The sequence below is a fragment of the Globicephala melas genome, chromosome 3, assembly GCF_963455315.2.
Source record: "Globicephala melas chromosome 3, mGloMel1.2, whole genome shotgun sequence".
NCBI lineage: Eukaryota > Metazoa > Chordata > Mammalia > Artiodactyla > Delphinidae > Globicephala > Globicephala melas.
In genome coordinates, this window is record NC_083316.1 from 162,033,411 (window position 1) to 162,053,388 (window position 19,978).

Below are 19,978 nucleotides of genomic sequence, written 5' to 3' on the forward strand. Positions count from 1 at the left end.
CAGGGTGAGGGTCTCAGACCCCTCTCATCCCTTCTCTTTTTTAACTTATTAAGAGCTGATGAGCACAAAGAATTCATGACACACATAATTACAAAGCGAATGCCCACGAAACCACCACCTATGTCAAGAAATAAGACATGTCAGCAGCCTGAAAGCCTCCAGGGACCCCTAGACATTAGCCACCTCCTTGAATTTTATGCTAACCGTTTCCTTTAACCATTTGCATTTAAAAAATTGAGGCGGAATTCACATAACATAAAATTAACCAGAAAGGTTAACTGAAAATAGGGCACAATGCAGTGGCCTTTAGTACATTCACCATGTTGTATAACCATCACCCCCCTCTAGTTCCGAAACATTTCCAATCACCCCCCAAGAAGACCCCGGACCCATTAGCAGCCACTTCCCATCCCCCTCTTCCCAGCCCCTGGCAACCACTAATCTACTTCCTGTCACTGGAGATTTGCCTGTTCTGGACATTTCCTATAAATGGAATTATGTAATATGTGACCTTTTATTTTATGTCTGGCTTCTTTCGCTTATCATTGTGTTTTCGAGGTCTCTGCCTTTTGAAAGCATTCAAGGTTCCTCCGTAATCCGTATAGCTTAGTTTCACCCATCTGAACTTTCACGAGCAGAATCATGCCGTATGGACTGGTTTTGTCAGTGCCTTGCTTCCTTCCGTGCAGTATTATGTAGCTGATGGGTGTGGCTGTTTTTGCTTGCCTCTCATTGGTGCAGAGAATTTCATGATGTGGCTAGGCCACAACTTTATCCACTCTATTGCAAGGGAATATTTGGGTCGTTTGGTCTGGGACTAGCGAGGCTGCTCAGGACATTCTTGTATGTGTCTCCTGGGCATCTGTGTGAGTTTCTCTAGGGTGAATCCCTAGCCGTGGAATCACCAGGTCAATCCTACTTTCCAAAAAGGGTCCACAAATGTCCCCTCCCACTAGCAGTGGTCGAGGAGGGCTCTAGGGGCTCTGTATCCTTGCTGAAGCTGGGACTGTGCTTTCATTCCTTTTGCATTCAGCAGAGTCTCTCATATCCAGGGGTGATCCTACTTCTCTCTTTTGGATGTCCCCAGGTGTCAGCCATTCTAAGCTAGAGCTGGAGAACTGAAATCCTTAGAAACCAGACCACTTACCCCACAATCAAAACAGTTGAAGGAAGAGTGGAAGTAAGGCCGCGTCCCAAGCCCGTACATTTTTATAAACATTTCGGACATAAAGAGTCCTAAGAAAATGAATTCTGCATAGTCTAGAAGGGAGAGGGGGGAAAACAGAGGAGGTTAGATCTGTGGAGGGGAGGTTCCAGATGGCTCTGACATTCCTGTTAATTGCAACCCTGGCTGGTGGGTTCCTGGGTGCTGACTATATATTTTTTTAAAAAGTTAATTAATGAATTAAAAAAAATTTAAATTGAAGTATAGTTGATTTATAATGTTCCAGGTATACAGCAAAGTGATTTAGTTATATATACATATATATTCTTTTTCATATTCTTTTCCATTATGGGTTATTACAAGATATTAAATATAGTTCCCTGTGTTATACAGTAGGTCCTTGTTGTTTATTTTATGCATCTTACTACATTTTTAAAACGAATAAATGAATGAATTAACTAACTGACTAACAGCTAACTGACTAATTGGATAACTAACAAAGTGGTTCCATGATGCCAGCATGTCATAATCTAAGAATTATGACTAAACCACTTTTATATGTCTGACTTCCAAAGGAATAAGAGAAACAGAAATCATGACAGTGTCCTATTTGTCATCCTTGTGTTGGCGACTTAGTTGGAGGCCACAGGCAACTAACCTAAGGCATGGCTTTTCTCTGAACCTTGAAAACTCATTTACGTCCCTTGGAAATCCTGTCTTGCTGATGTCTGAAAGTCGTGATGCAAGACAAAGCCTTTTGTTTTTTGGTGAGAAAGCATAATGGTGCAAATACCTTGGGGAGAGGTAACTCATGGTTATTGGTTTGCTCCAGCAAAGAAATGTTTAATAGCAGTCCCTTTTCTGAGACAGCTTTCTTGGTGGGGTAGGAAGTTGAGGGGTCAGGAAGGGCATGAGTAGTCACCTACTGGAGGGGAAGGAGAGGTAAGGAGGAATTCTGAGGGGAGGAAAGCATACAGAAAGGGAAGACAGAGGACCCAAACCTCCAAGAATTCCATTTTGGTCACATAGTTAACTCTGTTTGAAGGTCAAGGGTATTTGTTATATCATTCTTTTTTTTTAGTGGTGTAAGATTTTTTTCTAGTTCTTTGTTATTTTACTTTCTTTTTCTTTTTTTTTGGCTGTACCGCGCAGCTTGTGGGATCCTAGCTCCCCAGCCAGGCGTTGAACCCGGGCCCTCGGCAGTGAAACCGCAGAGTCCTAACCACTGGACCACCAGGGAATTCCCTGTTATATCATTCTTTTAAGAGGTGGTTTGAACTGACGGTTAAGGTCTTTCCCACTCATTCCTGATGGAAACTTTCCCTTAGTTTTAGGACTCCAGGGAGCTCCTAGTGTCTGAGGGAAACTCTAGGGTCTCCAGGGCCCCTGAGACCAAAATGTCAGCAAGGGAAATCTGTCCATAACATCTGGTGTATTCCAAAAACCACCAGAAGAAACTCTGGGACAACTTAAGAGTTTCCAAGATACTTGTTCCCCAGTTACCATGGAAATATGATAGCTGGTGATGCACAAGGCCTGAGAGAATTACTTTTCTGTAGCACTAGGGGATCTGGAAGAACTTTCAGGGTCATCAAATCCAATTTCCACCAAGTACAGAAGAGGAATTTGAGACCCAGAGAAACAACTACACTTCATTGATTCCGGGACACATATTTTTGTTCACATTTTGACATCTCCGAAACTGGGGTGTATCTTAAAACTGGCATGTCCTAGTTTAGACGGCAGCATTGTTTTATTTCTTAGTGGCACATAAAATAAAAATAAAAGAGTGCCTTATAATTGAAGATGTGTTTGATTGATGGACAATGGTAAGAGCTTGTCCAAGGTCACATGGAGAGTTAGGGGCAGGGCAGGCATCAAGAACCCAGGTTACCTGGTAATCAGGGCAGGGATGTACCATCAGATACAGCTTGGACTCTGGGTTCAAATCCTGGCTACATCACTAACTAGCTGTGTGACTCTGGGCAAGTTGCTTAACCTCTCTGTGTTGCAGTTTTCTCAACTGGAAATTGATAATTAAAGGACGTTTACAGACACAGAGGCCCCAGGCGGGAAGTCCCAACCCCCTGTTCCTGAACCAGGACAGACAGAGCAAGGTGATTAGTGGGGAGAATATGGGAGATTAAAAATAGGCTATCAGAGGAGGTTAAGACAAAAAGTAAATAGTCCTCATTTATAAGTGACTCCAGGGGGACTAAATGCAATTACTAAGGTTGGAACTAGGTCAGGGCTCTCGGAAGGAGAACTGGCCCCTGGGGAATGTCCTGGGGTGGGGGGCGTTCAGCCAACGTGACTGGGAACAATGAGGGTTACAAGGAGACAATGACATGGACCAGGCTCCCAGGCCTCTCTAGGCTGAAGACTCAACTTCTCCAACGGTTGTCTGGGTTAATCTGAACCAGGTCAGAAGGGTAGAGAATCTACAGACCTAAGTCAGACAAGCCAGTAGATGTAGAAGGAGGGCAGCCAGCAGGAAAACAGGTTTTGGGGAGTCCTCATTCGGGACCCATAAGCCAGAGCCAAGGTATCCACTTGCCTTCCTTACTGTCCAGCCATTACTCTTGTTGATTCCTAAGACCTCTTTACTTTTTAAATCCCGCTCAGAGGTCTCCCCACCTTTCACTGCTTCTTTTCCCCCAACCTGGTCATCAGTTTTGATACTATCTCATATTAATTCCTGAAATCTGGGAATAGGCCCAGAAGGGCAAAGCCTTGGAAATCCTGGTACTCACTGAGGGAGCAAGATGTTTTCACATTTGTTAGAGAGTATCTTCTAGGAATGAATCCCAGACATAAGGAAGTCAAAAAGGACAGGAGATGAAAGGGGAAAGAAGCAGAAGGTTTGAAAGAAAAGGGAAGAAGCAGAGAGTCAGAAATGAGAATAGAAAATGGGTACAACACACAGGTCACTTTTTTTATCTCTAATGTGCCCCCATCTCTCAACCATAAATTATTTGATTCCCAGAGATGCACCTAGAAATCACATGTATGTTTCTGTCTCTATCTGGCTGTCTTGCAGTCTCCGACTCTCTCTGTCTCTCTTCCAATGCACCCCTACGTGCCTTTCTTAGAAAGTGATCATGGAAGTCTCTGGTGGCCTAAAGTCCAGCGTCCAGCTCAGGCCCAAAGAAACAGGGTTCTGTCATGGTTGCAGCGGCAACATCAGCCCCAAGTTGAGTGGTAGACATGGCCAAATGAAGGGACAAAGTCAATGAGGACCAAAGAAGGAACACATACCATCAGAGAAAGAGAACTGGAAAAAGGGTGTGAGGAAGGGATCAGGGAGCCAGTGGGGGTGGGGCCAGGAGGTACTCACAGAGAAAGTCGGAGAGCCACTCGGGCTGGTTGTAATGAACGATAGCGACACACAGCGTGTTGAGGGCTACCAGACTGAGCACAGTCCAGTAGAAGGCCTGAGTTTTGACCATGCGGCGGATGTAGAAACGCATCCTCCTCTCCTTTTTGTGAAAAAAGGTTGAGTTCTCCAGCTTGGCACTTTTAATGCTGGCTCGGGCGAAGGGAGACCCTGCCAGGGAAAGGATGGAGAATGTCAAGGTGTTCCTGCAGAGGAAATTAGCCGATGCATGGCCCAGGCACGGATTGTGGCCAGGGAATCCATTCGCCTCCCAAGCAAGGAAGCCCCTGAGAACCATCATGACCTATGGGCTTAGCTTTCCAGAGATGGAGCTTATGAGAAGGGGATGCCCCTGAAAATAACAGTATTGGAAATAACCAATGATTGCTCAGGATGTCAACAGGGAGGCTGATGGCTCTTCATCGCTGGAGCCAACTTTCTGTATCTTCCTCTCCTGGCCATGTCTGATGACTCTGGGGAGTCATGCCACAGGGTGGGATAAGGTAGGCGCCTCTGCTCAGGACTCCCAGTGCAGAGGCAGGTAGCAGAACTGCATGGACCATACTTGGAAAGCCTTCAGGAGGAGGTGTGGATAGGATCCTAGTTTTCCATGGATATGTCACTTTAGAAATAATCACCAAAGAATGAGCCAGCTGTGCCCACTGCCTACGTATATTTTTGCTCCTAAGCATTTACAAGGTACCTACTGTGCCAGGCTCTGTCCCAGGTGTTCCAGATACACGTTAACAGAGTCCTGCACTCTTGGGACTGATACTCCAGCGGGGGAGACGGAGAGCAAGCATACTATAATCAATAGTAAATTAATAGTGTGATGGGGGACTTCCCTGGTGGTCCAGTGGCTAAGGCTCCACACTCCCAATGCAGGGGGCCCGGCTATGTTCCCTGATCAGGGAACCAGATCCCACATGCTGCAACTAGGAGTTCACATGCCACAACTAAAGATCCTGCGTGCTGCAAACAAGACCTGGCACAGCCAAATAAATAAATAAATATTAAAAAAAATAGTGTGATGGAAGGTGAAAAGTGCTTTGGAAAAAAGAGAAAGTAGAGCAAAATAAGGGGACTGGGACCCCCAGGAGGGACCACTGGGCAGGTGGCAGTACTAAATCAAGTGGTTAAGGTGAAGGAGTTGGCCTGAGTTACCTTAGTATCTTAGGTACCTTACGCAGAGGAGATAGCAAGTGCAAAGGCCCTGAGGCAGGAATGTGCCTGCCTGACATACTGTGGGAGCATCATAAAGAGAACAGTGTGGCTGGCGTGGAGTGGTTCAGGTGGGAAAAGGGAAGAGGTGAGGGCAGGGAGGAGACTGGGCAGGTTGTGAAGGGCCTTGGGGGCTGTGGGGAGAACTTGGGCTTTTGTTTTGAGTGAGGTGGGAGCCGTGGAGGGTTTGAGCAGAGGAGGGACGTGAGCTGACTGGGGTTCACAGGTGCCCCCTGGCTGCTGTGGGGGGCAAAGACTGTGGAAGGCAAGGGCAGGAGCAGGGAGGAGGTGACGGCTCTAGTCCAGGCAAATGATAATGGGGCTACCATTCCATAGTGGCTGAGAAGGAAGAAGAGTGGGCAGATTTGGGATGTATTGTTTAAGGTAGATTTTGACATTTGCTGATGGACCAAGTGTGGGTGGAAGAGAGAGGGAGAAGCCAAGGTTTTTGGCCTGAGCCCCGGGAGGGATAGGAGGGAGGTTCAGAGCTCAGTTTTGGATAGATTGATTTTACCTTCTAAAATACCTCCTCTTGTGGGACTTCCCTGGTGGCGCAGTGGAAAAGAATCCGCCTGCCAATGCAGGGGACACAGGTTCGAGCCCTGGTCTGGGAAGATCCCACATGCCGTGGAGCAACTAAGCCCGTGCGCCACAATTACTGAAGCCCGTGTGCCTAGAGCCCGTGCTCCGCAACAAGAGAAGCCACCGCGATGAGAAGCCCGCACACCACAACGAAGAGCAGCCCCTGCTCGCTGCAACTAGAGAAAGCCTGCGCGCAGCAACGAAGACCCAATGCAGCCAAAAATAAATTAAAAAAAAAAATCAAAACTTCCTCTTGAAAATCTTCCATTTCATTCATTTGTGTATTGTTCTTCATTGGTTCATTCATTCTTTCATTTATTCATTAGTGTGCTCATTCGTTCATTTATTTGTGCATTCATTCATTTGTTCACTCATTGGTATGTCATTCATTCATTCATCATTTGTCCATTCATTAGTGCATCCATTAATTCACCAATTTGTTGCTTCATTCATCATTTATTCACACATTCATTCATCCATCCACCCATCCATTATTCATTTGTTCATCCATCCACCCATCCATTCATTCATTTGTTCATTTATACGTTCATCCATCAACCACTTCATCAACCTCATCACACCAGCCAGGCATGGGACACGTAAAACATCTCTCAGGATGCCACTTCCTATTAGCAGAATTCTAAACAGAGGCTGGGAGTTGGCACCCCAGGGGCCATACTGGTTCATCCCGGGTTTGTGAAATTTAAAATTACTGGTCTACATTTAAAAACTGGGAGATTTTCCATAAAAATATGGATTTCAGCTTCTCATGAATGAAAATAACAGCTGACATGTTTTGAACATTTAGAAGGCACTGCGGGGGATGCATGTTACACTGTAAGCTCCTCATCACAACCTTAGGAAGTAGGGACCGTCATTAACACCATTTTACACCCTGAGCAAACAGAGACTGAGGGGAGTCCAGTAACTGGCTAAGAAGTGTCGAGTTAGTTCAGAGCCTGTGCTCTCGGCCACCATGCTGCACTCACTCCTGGAACATGTGGCCGTGAGGAAGGGACCACATTCCTGCCCAGCAGCAGTTGGCCGGGTCCAGTGGCTGGATCCTCCCCTCATGTCCATCACCTGCCTGACCCCATGGGCACTGGGAACCCTACGGTGGCTCTTCACACCCCTTCCCAGTTGGGACATTTCTGGTCCTTATGGCTCCCAAAGATGTGCCCAGACCCACAGGCATCCACAAGCCTTGGCAATCACACCAGGCAGGAGGCCCCTTACCCCAGCTCCTGCTGGAGCCACATGGAAACCCGGCTCCATCACCAACAGGCAAGTGACCTTGGGCAGATGACCTCGGACAAGTCACCTTGCATCCTGGGACTCCAGTGCCTTCCACCTCACAGGGCCGTTGGGAGAAATCAATGAGTTAATATCCCCTAGCATGACGCTGACACATCATGCTTATTGGTAAGATTAAAATCTCTTACTACAACCCTAAGAGCTGAAATCAAGACCCGTTCACATACCAATGCCTGGAGGAAGTCTTTCCTGATCACAGGGCCTGGAGACACATCCCACAATAGGCATCCCACTCATCAGGAATGGAGAGGAAAGTGAATATTAACTAAACACCTATTGCATGCCAGGCCGTGTGCCAGCTCTGTACTGTCTTCTCTATTTATTGCATTTCATACTTGCTCTGACCCATGCTCCCTTTTTCTATACACTCTTGTCTATACTTTTCCTCTGTGGTCTGGAACTGTAATTGCAGGCAATCCTTAGATTTAAAAAATAATTTTAATAAGCTATTTTATGAAACCCCATATATCTAAGATATCAATTTCAATGTGGAATCGATATAGAAATATATTAAAGAGATATTTTACACTCTTTTTTTTTTTTGTACTATGTATTCCAAATCTAATGTGTTAGCATGAAGTACATTTCAGTTCAGATCAGCTACATTCAAGGAGTCAAGAGCCAGAGGCGACCAGTCCTAGTCAGGAATGTTCCACGGTGAGGACAGCAGTATGGCACCACCAAGGCTGAATCTTGGGATTTGGGGCAATTTATAGGCTCTTCAATTTCTCTGTTTAAATTGAAATAGGTGCTTCCCAAATTGTGGGTTGAACTGTCCTTCAAAGAGATGTGTGGAAGTCCCTAACCCCTGGTACCCGTGAATATGACTTTAGTTGGAAATAGGGTCTTTGGAGATGACATCAAGTTAAGATGAGGTCAGACTCGATTAGAGTGAGCCCTAGATCCAATGACTGGTATCCTTATAAGAGGAGAAGAGACACGGAGACACACAGGAAAAGACCATGTGACGACAGAGGCAGAAATTGGAGTGAGGCAAGTAAAAGCCAAAGAGAGCCCAGGATTGCCGACAACACCAGAAGCGAAGAGAAAAGCGTGGGGGCAGATTCTCCCCTAAAGTCTTCAGAGGCAGCATGGCCCTGCCAACATCTTGATCTCCGTTTGGACTTCTGGCCTCCAGAGCTGTGAGAGAATACACTTCTGTTGTTTTAAGCCACCCAGTTCGTGGTACTCTGTGACAGCAGCCCTAGCAAACGAATACAGCCCACACTGAGCTTATACCCTTAAAACCATCTAAATGGAATCTGATTTTCCTAAAGAACCTGTGTTGTGATGGCAGATTCCATCCATGGCTCAGTTTTTCCTAACCATGACTCAAGGTCCATATTTCAACAGTCAGTTGATCAACTCTACACGAGACCGTTTTGTAATGTGTTTATCAAATGAGCTGACAGCACAGTAGAATCATCAGTTACATAAAGCTGCATTTACTAGGGTACAACATGAGGGCAAATGTTACACAGTTCCTGCCTGACTTTGAAACACATTATTATTATTATTTTACGTAAATAAATAAAGGTAAAGGCATTTCCTTGTCAGAACCCTGGAATTTCAGAGGTCTCTTTCAGGATTGTTTAGGAAGCCCCTGCTAGCACAGGGGCCCCTTCCTGTGGGTTTTTGATCTGTCAGGCAAGGGAGCTGGCTTTAGCTGGGTTTGCCTGGAGCAAACCTGTCCTGGGAGAACAAGCCACTGGCCCGTGTCTTGGATCCATCTACAAAGTTGAAAGTCACCTTCTTTCTTAACAGAGGTGCTATGGGACAGCGTTGGCACTTATTCAGTGTGACAGCTTTCAACTTCGGTTTCTCATCTTCCTTTCATCACACATTTATCAAATGTCAGCCTTGAATCTGGGTTCTCCAAGTAGCAAGTTTTCTTATGTCAGCCGCAAATTCGAGCCCCAGGGTCTCCCACAGACAAACCCTCTGTGAATCTATCATGGCTTCCGGGATCATCCCCACTCCCCCCGGCGTTAGGAGCTGAACCGTGTCCCACAAATTCATATGTTGAAGTTCTAACCAACCCCCACCCTGCCCCCAGGATCTCAGAATGTGACTGTATTTGGAGAGAGGGCCTTTCAAGAGGTAATTAAATTAAAACGAGATCATTAAGGTGGGCCTTAATCCTCTATGACTGGCGTCCTTATAAGAAGAGGAGATTAGGACACAGACACACATGGAGGAAAGACCACACACATGGAGGAAAGACCACGTGAAGATACAGAGGAAAACAACCATCTATGAACCAAGGAGAAAGGCCACACCAGAAACCAACCCTGCCAACACCTTGATCTTGGACTTCCAGCCTCCAGGACTATGAGAAAGTAAGTTTCTGTTTTGAAAAAAGAAGTCACCCAGTCTGTGCTATTTTATTATGGTGACCCCAGTGAACTAATAACACTCTCCCCATCGCACGTGAAGCCCAGTTAAAAAACACCTCCTTCACGAAGCTTTCTTTGCTTTTCCACCAGACAAATTCCTTCCTGCCTTGTATAGCTATGAGACTCCTTATAATTAGTCTCTGTTGCTTTTAAGTAACTTTAAACTTACCTAATTACTTTTCTGATTTCAAAAGTAATGCCTGTCACTAATCCATCCATTCCAGGAACAATGTCATGGAGAAAGTGAAAATCCTTTGCAATCCCTCCAGTTTCCACATCTTTAAGTACCTCTCACACTTCTTAATTTTGTTTTAAAAACGGGACCACACATTTTACATTTTGTTGTACAACTTGCTTTTTTTCACCAAAAAATATATTTCAGACATCTTTCCATGCCACAGCAACTCCATTCTTTTTCCTGGCAGCAGAGTATTCAATTGTATATAAATACTATAATTTCTTTAACCATCTCCCTATTTGGGGGCACACAGGTTGTTTCTGGTTTTTACTTTTTTGAATGCCAGAAACAGTGCTGCTGAGAAGAGGTTGGTACATAGATCTTTTGCATATGTGAAGAAATGTTTTGAAGCAGAAATTCTAGGTCAAAGAATATAAACATCAATAATTAAATAATGCCAAACCATACATCACAAACACTGCAACCTACATTCCTGACAATGGCATATGGCTATGCCCACTTCTCCTCATCGTTGCCAACTCTGGGTGGTATCACTTTTTCATCTTTTTTAGAAGGACTGATGAAAAATAATATCTCCCTGTTAATTAAGAACAGGTACCCAATCTTATCCATAGAGGAGAGCTTGGGTACCCTATTTTTTTCCGTGCCTGACATTTAATAAATGTGGTATAGACAAAAAATATTTGCCTATCAAAATATAACAAAACAGATTAGAAGAATGGAAGCAACCTAAAGGGGAAAAGATGTTGGACAGATGTAATGGATCAAATTCACAGAGCATTGATGGGGCATGCCAATGCCTGAATTTGCTGGAAGGAGAGAAACAGATGTATCCACAAGTGGAAATAGGACTTGTTCATCATTACGAGGAAAAGAGTGTGTGGGCTAGAAATTAAAAATGCAAATGAAAACAAGCTTTAAGGTATCATTACAAACCGACTTATCTGGGAAAGGAAATTAAACGGGTAATAGGCAATGGCCGGTGTGGGAGAATCCGTGAGTGTCTGAATACTTGGCAGGTTTATAAATGGGTTCAGTGTTTTTGAAACTCAGAATGGCTCTGTGAATAATGAGTTGAAAACCTGTTAACATCTTTGATCCTACAATTATCCCCAAGGAAATCCACCCAAAGGGTGGGGGGAGTCATTGCACGTAAATGTTCCCAGCAGGGCTCCTCGTAAGGGCAAAAATTGGAAACAACTCAGACACCATATAATAAAGCCACGCTGAGCAAACCATGGTATAGCCACCCTCTGGAGTGTGGGACAGTGACGGAAATCATTTTGAAACTCAGCAGTAAGCTTATAAGCTAGGGGTGAATGAAAAAAGCAGAGTATGAAGTAGTTGGTTCCTGGGGATTAGAAACACGCGTATATTTTTATTTTTTGGCTGTGCCTCAAGGCTTGTGGGATCTTAGTTCCCCGACCGGAGATCGAACCCGTGCACCCTGCAGTGGAAGCGCCGAGTCCTAACCACTGCACCGCCAGGGAAGTCCCAGAAACAGGTGTATACTTTGAATTCCCTCCTCCCTCCCTCCTTCTCTCATCCTTGCCTCTATGCTCCATATACCCCATCAGCCTTAATGCCTTCTCCCCTCAGAGTCTTGTCTTATTTCCTCTGCCTGGAAGCTCCCCCACCCACTCTTCATAACTGGAATTTTTATTTTATTTTATTTTTGCTGTACTCATGCAGCTCTCGGGATCTTCGTTCCTGCACCAAGGATTGAACCCATACCCTGGGCAGTGAAAGCGCAGAGTCCTAACCACTGGACTGCCAGGGAATTCCCTTCATAATCGGAATTTTAAAAAACCCATTTCAAAAGATAGTAGAGTCTCCTTGGGAAAGATCGAAAGCAACACAGTCTCAAACAAGAGGGGTGACAAGGAAAGAAGTCAATGTCCTCTCCCACCTCAAACGCTGCCCTTGGAGATAACCAACAGCAACAGCCTGAGCACAGCCTTCTCTCTGCTGTCACTGCCATGGTGAACTCCTACCCGCCCTTCAGTTCTCATTGTCAGGGTCACCTCCTCTGAGAAGCCCTCCCTGACCACACTCCACTCTTCCAGAGCAGGCTGAGCGCGGGGCATCTCCTCTGAAGTGCTGTTATCATTACAGGTTTATTTGTGTAATGACCTGTTTAATATCTATTTTCTGCCCTGGACGCAAGATCCACATGGGTGGGGATTTGGTCTCTGTCTTGTTCACAACTGGGCACCTAATAAATGTAGCCCCTCAATGAGAACTAATGAACAATAATAATATTATTCATAAATAATTAATGAATAATAATATTAGCCAATATCATGGGGACCTTGTTCTCTGCCACATGTTGTTCTAAATGCTCCACGTGGATGATTATTATTCTTCTTTTGGCCGCGCCACGCGGCATGTGGGATCTTAGTTCCCCGACCGGGGAGGGAACCTGTGCTCCCTGCAGTGGAAGCGCGGAGTCTTAACCACTGGACTGTCAGGGGGAGTCCCTATATGTAGATTACTTAGTTTTATTTCTCCTCCCAATAATATGCAAAGACATGCTCTGTTGTTATTCTCATAATCATGTCATCTGCCCCCGGACACAGGTGGGAAGAAGCAGAATCAAGACCCAGATCTAGGCAGCCCGGTGCCCCAAGCTCTCACACTCCATCTCGAGGGCGATCAGTAATAAACGACTGCCAGGCGGCAGCAGGAGGACTTACCCACGGAGGCAATATCGGCCAGCTGGTCCTCAGCTTCCTCGGGGTTGAGCAGGTCTGTCTTGCTTTTCTTTATGGTGGCTCTCCGCAGAGCTCCAACAATGGAAACATGGCAAGAGAAAAAGACGTTACCCTTTTTGCCACAAAAATGACATCGACTGAGTGTGTCCTTGGGTGCTGGGCTCTACCAGGGACTTTCTATGTGTGGTTGGACCTTACCCGCGTGGTGGTCTGGTTTGGTGGAAAGTAAGAGCATGCGCATTTCACAGATGTGGAGACAGAGGCTTAGGGAGGGTACGTGACTTTGCCCAAGGGGTAAAGATGAGAACCACGTCCCGTTCAGTCTGACTCGAAGTCTGGGCTCTCAGCTATCATTTTCCCTCTAGGAGCCCTGGGATTGGATATGTAGTGACTCCTATGAAAACAGCCCACCCCTTAACCTTTAGCACACTTGCTAGGTGGGCTGGGACTGTGGAAGCCCTTCCTCAGTATTTAGGTTCTCCACCCCCAAGAGCTCGCCAGGGGACAGTGAGTACAGGCATATACTTCCAATAAAGTGATTTAGACACCCCCAAGGGTAATCTCTTTCCCTCCCCACAAAATCCATTTTCTAACCTACTGGGATAGGGCCCCAGCTCCTTTCCTTCCTTTTCACTCCTGGTCTCTTCAATCCAAAGTCATTGCTCTGTCTAGACAGCTTTCTAACATGTGAGACAACTGTCCTTAATAGTAAGCTGGATTCTTGGTGAAATTATTATTATTATTTTTTTGCAGTACGCGGGCCTCTCACTGTTGTGGCCTCTCCCGTTGCGGAGCACAGGCTCCGGACGCGCAGGCTCAGCGGCCATGGCTCACGGGCCCAGCCGCTCCGCGGCATGTGGGATCTTCCCGGACCGGGGCACGAACCCGTGTCCCCTGCATCGGCAGGCGGACTCTCAACCACTGCGCCACCAGGGAAGCCCTGAAATTATTATTATTATTTTTTTAATTTAATTCATTTTATTTTTGGCTGTGCTGTGTGGCTTGCGGGATCCTAGTTCCCCAACCACGGATTGAACCCGGGCCACTGCAGTGAAAGCGCCAAGTCCTAACCACTGGACTGCCAGGGAATTCCCATTGGTGAAATTATTATTATTTATTTTACTTAGTGAACACAAGTGGGGCTGACCCCGAGCCAGACGCTGTCCTATGCATTCTATTTGCAATAATTAATATAATTCTCATGAACAATCAACTAAGGTAGGTATGATTATTATCATGCCCATTTGACAGATGGGGAAAATGGAGGCACAAAGCAGAAGTAGCTGGGCACATGGTCAAAGCAGAAGTAGCTGGGCACATGGTCAAAGCAGAAAGGGCAGGCAAGAAAGGGAAACCCCATGTTAAGGTCCTGAAATTCCTCGAGGAAGCGGATTCCCACCATTCCCGTTATCTTCCTGAGCCTGACCTGGTCTTGTGCTTGTTCTTGGCATACCTGGGCCCTGAACATCCATTCCCTGGAAGCCCCTCAGAATGGAGTAGCCTGTCCCCCCAGCCTCGGCTCCTCCTGTGTCCCCTGGGACCCACCCCCACCCCTGGAGCCAGGTTCAGAGCAGTTACCATCAAAGGGATGCCTCTGCTCCCCGTCGGTCTCATCCTCGGCGAGGATCACCTCTTCTGAAGAGGAAGAGCACATAGTTAAGCTCCAGCGTCTGGAGGACTCTCCTGGGGATGGGTTCCCTTGGACCAGGAAGGAGAAGGGTCCTCCTGGCCACTCTACTCTCCCCTTGCTGAGTGACAACTCAATCAGCCAGAAATATGCTGCTCACTTGCTTCTGACTCCCAGCCCCACTTCAACGATGGTCCTAAAGCCAACATCATCCCTACCTCCTTCAAAATAAAAACCAACCTCCTTACCATAGCCTATAAGATCTTGCCTGATTTGGCCCCCGTCATCTCTCTGTCCTCCTTTTCTCCCACTCTCCACCTCACGCTGCTCCAGCCACACACAGCTTCCCTGCTATGACTCAACTCTACTCCTACCCCTGGGCCTTTGCACTTGCTGTTCCCTCTGCCTGGAAAGCTCTTCCCCTAGACATCCACATGGCTTCCTTTTTCACTTCCTTCAGGTCTCGGCTCAGAGGTCACCTCCTCAGAGAGACCCCCTCTGATCACCCTTCCTTCTCTGACTGTTTTCTGCCTCCTACTCCGTTTTATTTTTCCTCTCAGCATTTGGCAACATCCAACATTATATGTATTTGGTTATTTTCTCCTCTCTCACTAGACTGTCAGAGTCCTGCAGGCAGAGACCAAATCTCAGGGCCTAGAGCAGTGCCTGGCACACAGCAGGTGTCCCATAAGTGTTTAACTAGCTGAACAAATAAACATGGACCTACTGTATGGGAGGCACTGCTCTTCTTAGGTGACTTAGCTTGGATTACCTTAGAGACTCTTCAAACAGCCTTATGAGGTAGGTACTATCATTACCTCTGTTTAACAGGCAGGGAAACTGAGGCACAGGGAGGTGAGCTGCATTGCTAGGAGGTGGCAGAGTTGGGATCTAACCCAATGTCTGATTTTAAAGCTCTTAAGTGTTATGTATGTCATATCCTGGCTTCATCCCGCTGGATTCTTGTTGCTAAAAACTGGAACCAGCAGTCCAGGTCCTCTTTCTCCTCCCATCATGACCCTTCCCTCATCCATCTCCAAACTGCACGCATGACTCTCTGTGTGCTCCGTGGCCTGGGATTTCAATTCCTGAGCCCCAGGATGAAAGGGCCTCACCTGCTTTCGAGATCCACTCCATGTACCCATTGAGTTCTCGTTCAATCTGCTGCTGTCGCCTCAGCTTCAAAAAAGCCCGCCGGTTCTCTACCCGCTCCCTTTCCTTGGCAAACTCCCTGAAGAAGCACAGAAGAGTCAGGTCTGGCCGTTTTAGAAATATTAGGGAGTCTCTGTGTGTGTATGTTTGGGGATTCAGAGTCTCTGGAGGGCAGCGCCTTTCAACAAGAGGAATCAGGTCTTCTGACAGAAGATCAGAATATTACAGGAGTGGGTATTTCTGCCAGCTTCCCGTATTTCCCAACAACTGCACCCAGTTAGAGAAAAACAAAACAAAACCGTAAACCATGCCATGCCAACCACTGCTGGCTGCATACCCCATTCCCATTCTCTGTACTCCTGGCTAAAGAATAGTTGCATCCCTCTCTTAAATTACGTTAATGACACATGAGCTGAAGATTTCTGCAGCAGCCTCACTTCTGTGATATAGGACTTTTCCAGTTTCCCTTCTTCCTCTTCCTGTTTGGAATGTGAGATGGCTATCTTGTGAGCATGAAGCAGCTATCCTGAGAGCATGAAGCATCCATGAGACTGGAAGCCTCCAAAAGGATGTCAGAGTGGAAAGCTAGAAGACACTGGGGTCCATCATGGCACCATGGAGCCACCAAACCAGTCCCCAGACTTCTTGTAGTGAGAAAAATGAAACTCACTTACGGTTAAGCCAGAAAAACAATCTTGGGGGTAGGGGACAATGCATGTCATGAAAATGCATGGTTGATTGTATGCTACGATTTTATATTTGGAAAATAGGGGAGGGGGGAAACCCAACCTATTGTTTCTTTAACAAAATGTAAATTATAGAAATTAAAGCTCTATAGACTTTTCTTGTGTTTTGGGTTGTGGGCCTGAAAATTTTGAGAAAACCTTCCAAGTGAGAGGTCTAAATTACAAAGAGGCTTCCCGCCCCCTGGGCGGAGGTAGCTCAGTGCCAGCAGCACAGCTTGGTGAGTGAAGGCTGGGCTGGATTTCACCTCCCATGAGTCCCTTCACTGGGTGCCTTCAGCAGTGCACAACTTACGCACCTGTACATGGCTTGCTGATAACTGTCTAATAACCCAAAGCAATAGAAGAGGCCTATTCTCTGCCTGGAGAATGATGGCCTCTTCCTGGGAAAAAGATGGTGAGGGGGAGTGGGATGGGGGGAGTAGCAGAGACTTACCCAGACAGCACACCCAGCACGAGGTTCAGCATAAAAAAGGAGCCGATGATGATGAGGGGGATGAAGTACAACCAGTTCCAAGTGTTCCCTGAGGCATCGTTGCTCTATGGGGGGGGGTGAGGAAGGAAAGCAGGTGAGCACTGAGTGGGACTCAGGTATGACCTGACAGGTGAAGGAAGGGGGAACTCTTGTTCTCCTGGGACTCTGTCCTCAAATGTCCTTGCCTGTGGAGTCCTAGAGCTCTGGTAGCGCAGAGAGGGAGAGAGAGCACAGGATCAACCAGTGGGGGAGACTCCAGAGGTACCACTAGAAGGACAAAGCCCCCTCCTAATCATGTAGTCCTCACAGGACCAGAAACCAGCATGAAACTCAGGAGGACTCCACAGATCAAACTCCAGGAGGAGAAGGTAAAAAAGCTCATTGAAATGTAGAAATGAACCCCCAGTTCCCTCCCTTCTCCCCCAAACAGTCATGATGGCAGGGTCTGATAATCAGGTTAAATCACCAAGCCAGACGGCAGGGCCGTGAACCTTTTCCTTAAGTGTCTCCCTCCTCTATTGCCTGCAGCCTCAATGTCAACCACAGAAAAATTCCCAGAAATGCCCAGATCAATTTTCAAGGGGAAGAAGTCCACAAATAGAACATTCTTCTCTGGGAGAACAGAACACTGTGCCAATAAGTGAGAGGAGGGGAAGAAAATCAAGAATAGAGAAAGAAAGAAAGAAAAAAAACCCCCAGCACTTAAAGAGTACTTATTTGTGCTGGACACTCCTCTAAGCATATTACCTACATTGGCTTATTTACTTGTTTAATTCCCATGATGTCCCTATGTTATTGTCATGCACTGAGGAAACAGGCCCAGAAAGACAAAATTGCCAGCATGAGGTCACAGAGCTAGACAGTGGTGGACATGGGATTTGAACCAGGGGGCCAGGACCCAGAGCCTGTGGACTTAATCTCTGTGCTGGGGAAGGCTTCTGGTGGTCCATCAGCTCTATGGCATCTGCAGAATGTGTGTGTGTGTGTGGGCGGGGGCAGATGTGGCTTTAAAAGCTCACCTTTAAAAGCACTTTCAGTGCTACTGCTGCCCTGCAGAAAGGCTAAAATGAGAACGACTGACACTGGTGCTGTGAATCTGTGGAGGAACTGGAACTGTCTCATGCTGCCAATGGGAGGGTAACATGGTGTATGAGTTTCTTGTGGCTGCTGTAATAAAGAACCACCAAGTGGGTGGCTTAAAACAACAGAAATTTATTGGTTCGCAGTTCTGGAGGCTAGAAATCCAAGATCAGGGTAGCAGCAGTGTTGGTTCCTTCCGGAGGCTCTGAGGGAGCATATGCCTCTCCCCTGGTATCTGGGGGTTTGCTGACAATCTTTGGTGGTTCTTTGGCTTGTAGATGCATCACCCTGATTTCTGCCTTCATCAACACATGACTTTCTTCCTGAGTGCATGTCTTTCTCTGTGTCCAAATTTCCCCTTTCTATAGGGACACCAGTCATATTGGATTAGGGCCCATCCTAATGACCTTATCTTAACTAATTACTCCTGCAATGATCCCATTTCCAAATAAAGTCACATTCTGAGGTACTAGGAGTTAGGGCTTCAACATGTGCATTTTGGAAGGGACACAATTCAATCCATAATACATGGTACAACCACTTTGAAAAATGGGTTGGGAATTTCTACTAAAATTAAATCATGCACCTTCACTATGTCATGAACATTACATTCCGGGGATGTTATCCAACAGAAATGTGAACCTGTGTATGCCAAAGACATATGCAAGAATGTTCATAGTGGTGATCTTCATAACAGTTCCAAACTGGAAACAAACTGAACCCTTCTCAACAGGAGGGAAGATAAATGGAATGTTGTGCAATGAACGACTGCCATCCACCACATGAAACTTTACAGACTTGGCATCAAGCAAAAGAAGCCAGACAGAAAAGAGCATATATGTAAGATTCCATTCATGCAAAATACAAAAAACAGGCAAATGAGTTGATGATGTTTCAGGTCCAGATGGAGTATCCTTTGGGGAGGGTAGTGACTCTGGAGGGAACATGAGGGGAACCTTCTGGGGCTGAGAAGGTTCTGTTTCCTGATCGATCTGGGTGCTGGTTACACATGTGTGTTCAGTTTGTAAAAATTCATCAGATGTGATCTGTGAAGTGTCCTATATGTGTATTTTACTTGAACCAAGAAAAAGTTTTTTTTTTTTTTTTTTTTAAAGAAAGTCAACTTTACCTTAAAAAGCAAGGAAATTCTGACACATGCTACAACATGGATGAACCTTGAGGACATTATGCTAAATGAAATAAGCCAGACACAAAAGGACGAAAACTGTATGATTCCACTTATATGAGGTTCCCAGAGTTGTCAAGTTCACAGAGACAGAAAGTAGAATGGTGGGCAGGGGCTGGGGGAGGGGGACGGAGGGTTAGTGTTTAACGGGGACAGAGTTACAGTTTTGCAAGATGAAAAAGTTCTGGAGATGGATGGTGGTGACAGCTGCACAACAAAGTGAATGCACTTAATGCCAATGAACTGGACAGCTAAAAATGGTTTAGATGGTAAATGTTAGGTTATGTTTATTTTACCACAATAATTAAAAAAAAAGAAAACAAACCAACCCAAAAAGCCAACTTCCATGATGGACACAGACAGGTTCAGGGGACAATGAATATGCCAGTCCCCTGCTCACACCCTTGTTCTAACAGAGTTCCAATGCTTTGCTTCTTGGAGGTTCTGGAAGAAAGAAAAGGGTCAGCAGAACAGGGGTGGACAGAAGGCAGGACCGGCTTTGTGCGTTCCCCTCTGATGCTGCTGCTGTGGCTGAGACCTTTTCGCTACCATTTCTTAGGGCTAACTATAGCGCAGGGAAAGCCTGCACCGGCCAACAGAAGAAAAAAGTCTGGCTATCTCAGGAAGCAGGTTTGGGATGGAGACGGAGCAGTGGGTGGGTGGGGGAAGAGGGGCAGGACTGAACGGGGAGAAATGGCTGAGGCCCTTGGTACCAAGGCAGCCCCTCCACCCCAGGATCTGCCCACAC

At 46.2% G+C, this 19,978-nt stretch overlaps 1 protein-coding gene across 12 annotated transcripts in view; it reads right to left on the bottom strand.

Annotated features, from left to right (window-relative positions):
- CACNA1A (calcium voltage-gated channel subunit alpha1 A) overlaps positions 1–19,978 on the bottom strand; it is a 345,736-nt gene that overhangs the window by 87,016 nt on the left and 238,742 nt on the right. For 9 of the 12 annotated variants that reach the window (XM_060297032.1, XM_060297037.1, XM_060297038.1 and 6 more), the window contains 6 exons: positions 16,926–17,029; positions 15,710–15,825; positions 14,546–14,602; positions 12,950–13,045; positions 4,503–4,712; positions 1,148–1,260 (listed from right to left, as the gene is read on the bottom strand). In XM_060297032.1, coding sequence (XP_060153015.1) covers positions 1,148–1,260; positions 4,503–4,712; positions 12,950–13,045; positions 14,546–14,602; positions 15,710–15,825; positions 16,926–17,029 — 696 coding nt within the window. The remainder of the gene's footprint in view (positions 1–1,147; positions 1,261–4,502; positions 4,713–12,949; positions 13,046–14,545; positions 14,603–15,709; positions 15,826–16,925; positions 17,030–19,978) is intronic. The other 3 variants (XM_060297031.1, XM_060297036.1, XM_060297035.1) reach the window with 1 other exon arrangement.